This window comes from Athene noctua, chromosome 2 (assembly GCF_965140245.1).
Source record: "Athene noctua chromosome 2, bAthNoc1.hap1.1, whole genome shotgun sequence".
Lineage (NCBI taxonomy): Eukaryota > Metazoa > Chordata > Aves > Strigiformes > Strigidae > Athene > Athene noctua.
Genome location: NC_134038.1, coordinates 148416452 through 148428569, shown reverse-complemented (window position 1 = coordinate 148428569; position 12118 = coordinate 148416452). Strand labels below are relative to the sequence as shown.

At 42.3% G+C, this 12118-nt stretch overlaps 1 protein-coding gene across 2 annotated transcripts in view; it reads right to left on the bottom strand.

Annotated features, from left to right (window-relative positions):
- CMTM8 (CKLF like MARVEL transmembrane domain containing 8) overlaps positions 1-11624 on the bottom strand; it is a 35354-nt gene extending 23730 nt beyond the window's left edge. For both annotated transcript variants that reach the window (XM_074900586.1, XM_074900587.1), the window contains exon 1: positions 11314-11624. In XM_074900586.1, the coding sequence (XP_074756687.1) occupies positions 11314-11493 (180 nt within the window). In that variant the 5' untranslated portion in view covers positions 11494-11624. The remainder of the gene's footprint in view (positions 1-11313) is intronic.
- Positions 11625-12118: the final 494 nt, after the last annotated feature.

The window sequence follows — 12118 nt, the reverse complement described above, 5'->3', positions numbered from 1 at the left end:
ACATTTGTGATGTCGAGCTGTTTGGACATCTAGGATTTAATAGTAACATGAGGTTACGGTGATGTGGCTATAACAAAATGACCAATGCTTCATCATGAAATAGGATATCTCCTTGTACTGTGGGACACATGACTACAGGGAGCTCTAAAGAAATATGTAAATTAGACATTTGGGTTATAAAAGGGCATGTCTGAGGAATGGATCTGCACAGCTTCCTCTTTTATCATCTATCACCAACTCTGTTCAAGCCAAACAAACTGCGCATATGAAACAGGTAAACAAACTGGTAGTACAACAGTGCTTTGTAAGAATTTGGGGGGGAATCTCAGTAACAAGTGGGTTAACTGTGCCTTTCATTTTCCCAAAGTCAATTTTAGCACAGTAGGTCAACACAAAAAAGGTAAAAAGCGTTAATTAGGCTCCTCCTAATCTCAGTCTAATTTGACAGTAAGTACTCCGCACCAGGGGTACTGGAGAGGAAAGGTCTTAAGGGAGGTGATCTCTTTTATTAGACTAATCCATGGAGTTGGCAAAAGAAACAAGTGAGGAAAGTTTTTGGGCATATGCTTTTCTTCAGCACTGAAGGGAAGGAACAACAGAGCCGCCCCTTCAGCAATGCTAACAAGTGGAGAGGAAATGACTATCGGAAAGGAGCTGCTGATCTTGAAGAGTCTGGCAACCAATATAAGGGCCAATTAGCGCATACAGCCTTCACAGTAGGCAGGCTTTTACATTCTTCTCATTTCAAGTGCGGATATGTTGGGATGACTGAAGTCAAAGGGAAATCTACAACAGGTTTTAATAGCATCCATCATTTTAAGCTTCTCTTCATAACAATATTATTTGTGTATGTTAGATCTTAATCTGATTTCACTCCCATCAACACATCTGGCCTCTATGTGCATCTCTTCTCAGGGTCATCTTGTTTGTGTACATTGTCTATGTAATCTTACAGAAACAACCACCACCACAAGTCAAATTAAGCGTCCTTTTAAAATGCATTTCTCCACCTTTATTTTTTTTAAACCAAGACCTAAACTGAAGAGGCATGTTGAAATAAACCTAATTTTTTTAAGTGAAAATTACTTCAGACGTATTATGGGGTGGGTTGGATTGCTATATTGTTTTATTTTTCCCTGTGTTTTCTGAATCTAGCATTCCATTGTTCAGCTAATAAGAAAGTGAAAATTAGATCTAACCAACCTTAGAGAATTCCATCTCATTTATTGCTGTGTACTCCATTTAATTTTAACCTGACCTGGTAAAACACTTTCTAAGAGACCCCATCTCACCTTTTAACACATTATCTTGACTTGCTTACTCTAGGCAAACATTTGCTAGATAGGTCTCTGTTACTGCATAAAGAGACTGTCAATTCTTTGTACAAGTGTCTGGTCGTGTTTCATGATTGCCAAAGTCTAGAAAGAAACCCCAAGTTTGAACAAAATGTTTGGAAACCTTATTCTCCTGGCTAAGTTTCCTCCCCTTTTTGCTGACAAGACAAACAGGGAAAATTCTTTAAATATACCAAACGGAACAATGAAGACCTAACTAGTAACATAATATGTTGTTTATCATTATTCCACTCTTGCTAAGTCTCATCATTCAGTTATAGTTCTGTAGGCCTGTGCCGTATGTTCAAAACTGGTTTTATACATTTGCAGACAGAGGTCATAATTCAAACAGAAAACACACCACAAGAGGAGCCATCTCTTCAAGTAGATCCTTTCTTTCCTCTTACACACTGCCTTTCAAAGTTCAGTCCCATTAATGCAAGAATCTACTCAAAAGAGTAAAATAAGGATTGTGGTTTTCCAAAACTAAATATAGTAGTTTCCCAATGACAACTGTTTTTCTGTCCAATATGAATTTTATCTGGCACCCAGACTTTGCCATTAGCCAAATTCCTGTGCATTAGGAGAAGAAAGAGAAGGCTAATAATGTATTCATTTATACTATGCTATATCTTAGTAACACCACAGGGAAGGAGAAATATTTTCATCTTGGAGGTCAACTGGCAATACACAGTAGTAAATAACATGTAACTATGGCACAGTTCAATGACCATGGCTTACGCACACAGCAAGGCTTCAAAATATCAATCAGAAATCCCAATAGAGATCCTGCTTTTCCATGCATCCTGAACTACTTCTATCGAAGAACTTTTCAGCCGTTTTCTAAAAATCATTCATTGAGGTCATCAGAAGACTGTAGCAGGTCTGACAAAACCCAAGTCTGTCCAACCTGCTCTATGCTTATGGCTCAGCCAACAGCATGTTTATTTAAAAGAAAGCCCCTTCCAGAATGCAAGAACCAAATATGTCACAATATTCACCAATAACCCCCTAAATCACTGTTATCGCTATCAGTATTTCTAGTATTGTTCTAAAATACTACAGTATTTTTCATAGTTTTGTCTGCCTACAACATTATGAAATCATTAAAAATGGATGTCTCATACTGAGTAGAGCCTGTTCTTTCAGTTGCCTCACTCCTCCTCTCCTAAGACCCCATTTTGCCAGATTTTTACAGTAGGAGCTGCATCTTCTATGTTGATTATCTGTGTTAAGTTTGAAGAAGACTGGATGAAGATAATGCAAAGCAGGCCTTCAGCAAGTTGCTCTGAGCTGCTGGGGAGAAGGCTTGAAGGAATGAAAGGACAAAAAACCCAAACCCCACAACTGAAGAAGTTAGAAAATTAGGACTTGGGACAAAGAGACAGAAGAGTAGACAAGAGAGACAGGCACAAACATATGTTGAGATACTTTCAATTAAGTATGCAACACTGCTGGAAATAAGTTCTTCACACATCTTAATTCTATCATTAGTTAAATATTCATTATGGCACAGTCTGTAATTACCTGTCCACGTACTTTCCCCTTCTCCACAACACCACCTGCATGCAGCAACAGAAGGGAGAGCCTTCTTCAGAACTAATGCCTTCCACTATTTTGCTTTCTCCTTGCTTATTTATGTGGCCTGCAGACTTGATCCTATCTTGGAGCTTTGTGTCTACTTGGGTTCTTTAAGAGTACTTTGTTACCTGAATTATGTCACAGGTCACTAGTAAACTATTAAACACATCTCTGTGAGATAAGGAAGTATGGTATCCCGATTTTACAGACAGTACACTAAAATTAAGGTAAAAATTCTTGCCAAATTCCACTGGAACGCTCTTTTTTTCCCCACAGCACTTAATACGGCACTGCATTTTGCCTCTTCAGAACATAGCTCCTACTGACTCCAGCTACAACTGCAAATAATAATTTCTTTGGCATCTCAGACCCAAGCTGGGGATCCAGAAAGCAAGGAGAAAAGTGAGCACACTGAAACATAAGGCTTACTTGCCTTATCTAGCATCCCATAGGAACACTGTGGTGCAAGCAGAAAATAAAATTTTCCAGAGAAGCAATTAGCCAGGAGACCATCCTTTCTCTGCGAATAGTCCCTTTCCTTACTCAGGACATGTCTTCTTCCAACGCTGTGTGCACAATGTCCCAGTCACTCCCAGAAACACTCTCCTGTGCAATGACTGTGACAGAAGTTTCTCGATAAAAAATAATGTGATCACGCAGGTTTTGACTGGATTCCAGCATCCGCACACAATCCAATACCAAACCAACACTGCCAGGGCAAACATCAATTCTGATGCTTCTTAATTTCCAAGGCCTTCAGCTACAATAATATTTTAAAAATAGTTTTGTATGTGCCTATACACATGCTAGCTCTTTGAAACAGCATGTGATTTACTGGTACCAAGGTACATCATGGCTTAGAAATTAAATTAAAATCAAATCAATTCAGATGCTGTCATTTTTGGTGGGTTTTTTCCCCCCCTCTAAGGATTGAATAAAAGCACCATCCTCCCCAACACATATCACAGTTGTGCTCTGAGCCTGTAAAGGACAGTTTTTTATTTGTTTATGCTTTCTAATCTACAGCAGTAGCAACAGGCATCCAACCACAGACTTACCCTCCCCTCACATGATCCTTGTCAGAGTCTGCCCTACAGTGGCTGTCTCCAGTTGGAGACAACCAAGGCTGATTTTATCAGTTGAAGTGTACTAAAGACACATTGCAGATGCTTTCCTTTTGTTGGAGGTTTTCTTGTCTGTTCTCCTGGCCCTCAATGCTTAATTCCTGCCTGCAACACTCTTGTGTCTCCATTTTTAAGTTTCTCCTACAGTTCCTCGTATTTCTATCAAAACTCTGCTGCCATATTCAGCTATTACCTGCTGCAGGAGCAGCAGCCTTGGGAATAGCACTACTGTTGAACAAAGAAAGCAAATGCTGCTAAAATACGTATTAAAGGGACTCTTTCATGTAATCACTATACACACACACACAGGGGGAAAAAAAAAGGAACCCTGTTAACGGCTGTACAGCTTCCAGATTAAATTAATTAATTCTGTGTGAAACAGTGTTGCCTCGAATATATTTAAATCCAGGCCTGGACATTTGAAGGTGATGATACAAACCAATGTTGCTTCCAGGTACGAAGCATAGGTTCTTGACAGGTCTCCTTTCAAGTTTTGCACATCAGGCCATCAGCTAAACACAAACAGCAACTACCTGAGTATGATCAGAGGGGCTGCTTTCCCTATATTCCCTACAGTACTACCCAAGATTTTTCAATGTAGTTATTCCTTGTAACTAGATTATGATATATCTGAAGACTGACAACATCTTGCTAATTATTATCATGCTTACTTAGTTTGCCTCAGTTCTAAATTCGATTTTAGTGCACCTCTCATTGTACCAGAACAAACTGCTGGGACAGCATCCCTCTAATGACACCAATTTGTTGAAACTGGTTTTGTTTTGCTTTAAAGATCTTTTGTCTTGACAAACTTGTGGTTGCATCAGCGACATCTGCATACCCATACCTTGCAAAAAAGAACAGTGTAAACACTCAATATTGTGCTCTGATTTGGCAAAAATGGAGTCATGCCCAGGACTGATCCAAGTAGTGAAGTGATCTGGTAAAGACTCAATCCAGTATTAATTAATGCAGAACCCAGACCCCAGACTCTTTCAGTTCACTAACTTAAGCTTAACACCAAGCCTTCCCTGGACCAGATCTAGCTCTCACTGAAAGCAGTGACTTGATTCTTTTCTTACTCAGTCCCTTCTTCATTGGAGGTTTACCAGTCTTATACCTGAGCCACGTCTTTCAGAGACAGGTGAATCAGTGCCAGCAGCTTCCACGGGAACAGCTCAAGCCACATGAACAGAACTACTTTGCCAAAGGTCTGATGAATGCTAAAATCTATTTGCTACTTGACCCCAGAAAAGAGGGCTTGGTCTTCTCTGCAAGGACACACCTTCTATTACTTTTGTGGAATTGAAACAGGAACAAGTGCAGAAATATCATGTTGTTTCAATATGTACTTTATCTGAAAGAAAAACCAAGCTAAAAAATACATAATTTTATATATATATATATAAAGGCAAAGCTGATACTTAAGTATGTCTTTAATGCACTCTTCTCATCAAGAGATGACATATTCTACTTTAACCTTGAGGTATTGAGAATACTTTGCATTTCTGACCTTCTGTAAAATATCTGCATTCAATTTGAGAGGCATTTTCAGCCTCTTACCATGTCAGTACTAATACTGTTTCCATCTGCACTTGGAGCACGTTCCAGACAGGACTTCCCAAACCTTCTGTTTCCTTGTGTGCCACCCAAACGGTTTTCTCTTCCCAAGGAAAACACCCTGGTCTTGTCCAGGAAACCAAAGACCTTTAAGGAAACAGAACTTTAAACAATGATATGATCCTAGAGGAAGATGGAAATCATATAGATGTGTGTATCCACTACACTAAGGACAGTTACACTACAGGTTAGCATGGAACAACAGCACCTGAAAAAGGGAGAACTTAAACCTAATGTCAGCAAGAGTTTTGTCTGATCAAGAGTAAAGGAGAGAGCTTAGACTTTATATTGTGTGTTTTCTTATTCATGCACAGGAAGATGAAGCTACTGGATGAAGTGACTGACTAGTACAGGATACTTTTTTGAACTCAGTAATTCAAAGTGAGTCATTTTAAGACCATGCTTATGTACATCTTCTCTAGGCAAAGCACTTGTTCAACACATCAGAAGGTGCCTCAGCGTTGTCAACTACATGCAAGCAGACTCACTGTGACTGGATTAAAAACTGCATTATAAGAAGAAAACAAAAAGAAAAAAATCTCTACTGTTCCTGATAGACAAAAACGTCTTCCTGCTACTCAGGTGAGGAAAGGGGTTTTATGAAATTCCCTGTGTTTCCGAGGACTATTTCAAGAAGTGGGCATGTAGGAAGAGCATGGGATCTATACAAAACATTCTGAACTGCAGTCAGAGAGGTCATGGCTAAAAGAAAAAGCTAAATGCAAGGAGAGCTTTAAAAAAATAAGTAAATGTTTTTGTCTTTTAACTTTTTTCACAGTAGATGGTCCCATTGTATTACTTCTGCTTTTCTTCACATTTATTTGATTTTATTGCTAACTTAATTCAAAACCTGAATATCTGTAGAAGATTTTGATGCATCTCTCTGGAAAAAAGAAGGGGGGGGGGGGAAGCCTATATTTGGACAGGTCCAGTTGTCTGGTTTTCATAACCTCAGTATCTTAAACCTGACATAACTTTCAATACCTATTTAATATGCTGAGGCTCACCACTCTACTAGAATAAATTCAACAAGATTTCTTTTCTGAATTAGGCCTTCAAAGATCTTACGTTTGAAAAACAATGAAACAGTGATCAAAATTATTTCTATTATCCAGAAATGTAAATTTGAACCATAATTTTATGTGGTGCCAATAACACAAATAACGTCCTATGAAGTTTTCTATTTCAAGTACTTATTCTGGGCATTTTACTCAAAGAATAATCTGAGTAGAACAGCACGAAGAAATGCAACTATAACTACAATTTATTAAAATTTACACCATCACAAGATCTCACTTGCAGCAGCAATGTAACAAATTCCAAACCTGTTCTTGTTAAGGACAAATAGCCATCACAAGCCTTAAAATTAGCAAGGCAAGTTTTACAGGAGACTGTATCTAGCAACACACTGGTGTGAAGCAACAATCTGAAGGAATCAATGTCATCATGCTAGAAAGTAAATATTTTTATAACCACATCCATAGCAACGACCAAACTCTCCACTTCTCCAAAGTCATCCATAAGACTTGACTTGAGGAGGTGATTTAAAGCTCTGAGAAGGTATCACTAGCCATCATTTATCTTGGCCATGAAATTCCCAGGAAGACAAATACAGAGTCTTTCTGGGTCATTATTGTACAGAAAGGAAACACTCAAAAGACATCTCTGGAAATTGCTATACTTGTTTCTTTTGAAACTATAAATCCTCAGTGGGTGGGGGTGTTTACACTATAGGAATAAGTATCCCTATCTTCCATAGGATGTATTTTTACTGCACTGATCTACAACTGAATTAAAGACTATGTAACACCACTTACTGTCTTATGTACTACTTTTCACCAACAGATCTCAGTGTGCTTTACAAAGATTTGTATCCATATTCTATGAACAGAGAAGTAATTCAGAGAGGTTAGAGAGCCACAGGTAAATCCACTGTCAGTAGTCACTGGCCAACTAAGGCCATTGAATCCAAGTCTCCTGGGTCAGAAGCCCCTGCACTGCTCAGCAAGCATCATTACTTCTGTATATAAGCAATTTGGATAAGCGTCTACACACCAAAGCTGTGTTTCATGCCAGTTCCAAAAGGCCTCTCAGAAATTCAGTGGCATTTTCTATTTCGTTCTTTGCACTGAAAATAAACTGACCCCAGCTCTTTCCCAGTGAGTGGCAGGATACCTCACACGCTCTCTGGTCATGGAAGCAGATGTAGAAGGCAATGGAAATCTGTCAGTGCCAGGTAATTTAGCCTACACTTCAGGCTACAGTTCTGCATTTGTTCATACTAGATGTGTGCAGTGCTAGACCAAACAGCATTACAAAATTTAAGCTGAACCAGGTCTTGGTACATGACTCCATTACTGCTGCTGGATATGCACAGTCAACCTCATCCCAGATTTATGCTGGCTTTAAAGCCGCTATGTAAAGGACAGATAATGCTTGACCCATCATAAAAAACATCTTTATAAAGCTAACTCATTTTGAACAAGTTGGAAACAGTAGACTGAGTTAATAGCAGACCAGTGTTTTGCAGCATTGCAAAGAATCTCTTAGTAGGAGCTGTTAAACTGAATTTACTGTGTTATTAAACCACAGCCTCAGTGCAGAAGTAGGCTGGTTACCAGCACACATGGAAATTCACACAGCAGTCAATTCATCTTCACAGCACACAAATTAGGGAGGTAAGAGCAAAACCTGATCGAGATCCTTCATTTAAGTGACTGAAAGATTTATGTGGTAACTGTGCTTTTCCATTCTCTCTGGTGAAGAAAAACACAGATTTGCCCTTTGCCTGTACAAAGAAGAAAGCTCCAGTTTCAGAGCCCGGAGTCACAGACTGCACTCCTCTTGCTGCATGCACATCGCTGACTGACAGAAGCAATAATCAAATATTTATGCAGTCCCACAGTGCAAACTCTCAGAACATTTAGCACTGTTGTTTAACACCCCTAGCTTAGCTTTAACATAGCACCCTAATGAACACAGGGTCTGACAGAAAAGTAGTTGCAATAACAGATATTGCTAAGAACAGTCCTCTTCCCTGTCCATCTCACAAGTGTCTCCAGAGCAGGGGCAGCCGAAGCAAAGGTATGCTCTTAAAACAGCTGCTGTACTTCAGTGCTTGGTGCTTAGACTGAAAATGATCAGGCTGCAAACCCCTGAGACTGAAACACAGACACACATACGAGCTGGTCCCATTTACAGGTTTGCAAATCCTTCGCAGGAGGACTGTGCTTTGAGCTGAGCAATGAGTACTGAGGGTCAGAAATATCCTGAAGAGCCAATCTGTGCAGGCAAGCCACAACTTTTATATGTAAAGGATAATCACAACAGGAAGGAACTGACTGATTTAGGGTACGTAACTATTACTGCTGAACCTGCAGAGCCAATTTTGAAATAGAGATCTTGTATAAAGCTAGTCATGCTCTCTTAAAGCACATTTTCTGTTGGAAAAAAAACCATACAGAATTGGTGGAAAAGGTTTGACCAAAACCAACCACACACACATATAAACTCACTTACTTGATTTTAATAACTGGTTTTATTTCAGCTAATTCCCTATCAATGTATTCACTAGTATGTTTTTCTTTTCCTTTAATTTCACAGCTACTCTACATGCTTTAAAAATGTGGGGTTGAGAACCACAAGTATTTCTTCAAAGGCAGTATCTAGCAATATTCTACTTCTGTGAGACCTGCCTCATTGCTTTCAACTTTGTATTAAAACTGTCCTCCATTCTCTCAAATACGTCATCACAAACCCGTGTAAGTTCACCCACATTACAGACTTCTGTAGTCTCCTTTGGGTTGGCCAGGAACTGTTTATTTTCACACAGTTGATCAATAAATATACATACATGGAAACCTGTAGCACAGACACAACTCTACACTAGCCTTCAAAGTCAGGTAGCATTGAGGCTCCTTCTGAAGCTGGCATATGTGTTATCGAGTGCTTAAAAAACTTAAACCAAAACTGGCTCTAAATGTCAGTATTAATGGACTCAAGCATCATAAAATGGTGGCTGAAGAATCATTTTATAATTACTCCAGGAATCGGGAATGGATAATAGGAAACAAAGTCCCCTAAAAACCATCATCACTATGTTTAGAAAGGTAAGCCTCACAAATATCATCACCTGTCAATACAAACTAGAAATCACACTTCCAGTAAAGAGTAAGCAAGAGCCTGTCCATGCCCTGTGGCCATGTAGCTCCATGTAAGTGCAGCTGATGCAGTATTTTCAGCCAAGCTGAATATACGACATTCCAGCAGGGCTTGGGAAAAGCCTTGGGCACCTCTGTAACAATCTACAGTGGGATCACTCTTCAGATAAAGTACAAGAAAAGTTCATAATTCTGTGGTAATTAGTAACTGGAAAAGAGCAGAAAAGAAAGCGGCTTTTCTTTCAAAAACTAAGACATCTTTATTCACAGATCTACCACAACTCTGACAGTGAAGCATCCCCTACAAACACCTACCTACTAAAGGTCGCCAGAATTCCCAACCACGCTGGCATACAAGGTACCAGCTGGTACCAAGCTCTGACTTCACACCCTCACCACTACTTGCCACACAGCAGCTGGCAGCTCAACACGTATCCTCTCTCCGACGGCACTGTTACTGCCAGAGGTCCTACACCACACGTTAGCCTGAAGCCTCGCTTGGTTATTTTAACTTTGAAGTCAGCAAAACCAACAGTCGTTCCACTGCTCTGGTGAAGCACAATGCTTTCACGCCTTGAAAACGAATCTGGACAGATAAGTTAATCCTTCCAGCATCATCAAAACGAAAATATCACACAGGAAAACTCAAAAACCAAGGTGGGGCAGCCAGCTTTTTAAGTTCCTTAACTATTAATAGTGCAGATGAGCAGACCTAAAAGAAATGTATTATTTTTAAGAGGAGATGCTGTGCATCTATTGCTTGACACACTGAGAGTAGGCAGTCCTGCAGAGGCATCCCAGCGTTGTGCTGTTCACTGCCTACCACTAAGACAAGTGACTAAACCCCATACTGCCTGGCCGTCTGGGAATTTGTTTACACTTTATAAAGTACCCGCAAAAATAAAATCACTAGCAAAACCAAAAGGTGTTAGTTCGTATCTTGCTCTGCACAGGTGTATCTAACCACTGAGACCATAAGGAAATGGGTTTTTATTGACCTAAAATGAAGGCAAGTTGCCCAATTAACTCTCACATCACGGTTATCAGTGCGCTATAAAAGCACGAAGTGTATACAGAGGAAAAGCCTCCAAAAATCAGTTCTCGACTTGCCAAAACTCATTTTTCCGCCACGAGAGCTGGTGATACCACAAACGCTGCGGGACACCACAGACTGCACGTGCCCTGTATTACTTCTGCACCCGTCCACACTCTCCCTCGGGGCGGGAGCGCTGTGCCCCCCCCGGCCTTGCTTCCCTTCCCGCCGCTTCACCTGCCCCAGGTACGGACCCCGCGAAGCCACCCCGAGGCTTCCGAAGCCGCTTCAGGGGATGAAGTGAGTGGGGGGGGGGCCAGTCCAACCGCCAAACTGCAGCGGGAACTTTCCACGGCCGTGACCCGAAAACCTGCTGCCGGGCCGAGGCTCGCCCCCAGCCGCCGCCCCCCAGCCCGGCCCGGCCCGGCTCCTCCAGGGCCGCCCCCCCCGGGGTCACTCACGATCTCGGTCACCATGAGGAGCCCGGGCAGGGTCCGCAGGAACTCCCGGTCGTAGGCGAGGGTGCTGGAGCTGGCCGACAGGTTGGCGGTGAAGGAGCTGCTGGTGGTGGTGACCGTGTGGGAGCGAGGGCGCGGCGGCTGCTCCTGAGGCGGCGGCGGCACCACCGGCGGCGGCTCCATCGTCGTCGGCGCCGCGGGGCCACCCCGCGCCTGCCGGCCAGCCCCGAGCCCGGCGGCGGGGCGGAGGCAGAGGGCGGCTGCCGCCTCACGGGCGGCGGGAAAGGCGCCGCCGCCCACCGCTTTGTGTGGCCCCGGCGCCGCCGGCAGCCCCTCGCCTCCGCGCCGGGGGGAGGGTGCTCGGCGCCCGGCCCCGGGTGGAGAGGCGGGTCCGGTGGGGGGCCCGCCCGTAGCTGCCCCCGGGGCGGGAGCGGGGCGCTGAGGGGAGGCGCCGGCTGCCGGGACCGGCTGCCAGGGCCGGTGCGGGGCACCCCGGCCGAGGGTTGGTGGTGCGGGGCCGCCCCGGTGCTAGGGAAGGGCCCGCCGAAGCGGCCTCCTGACCTCCGGGACTTTGAGAAATGGTTACTTGTTTTAAGATTTATTTACTCATTTACTTATAGAAAACTGTTTAGCAACTCATTTACTTACTTATAGTGGTTTTAATATTGTTAAGAATCCTGCTTTCTCAGACTGTTCTGTGAAATTTTACCAAGGACTACAGTATTCATCAAAACAAAACAGCGTACTGTGAAAATCTACCAGGGGCTACAATGTTCAGCAAAATATTATGCTCTGTCCTTGAGAAACA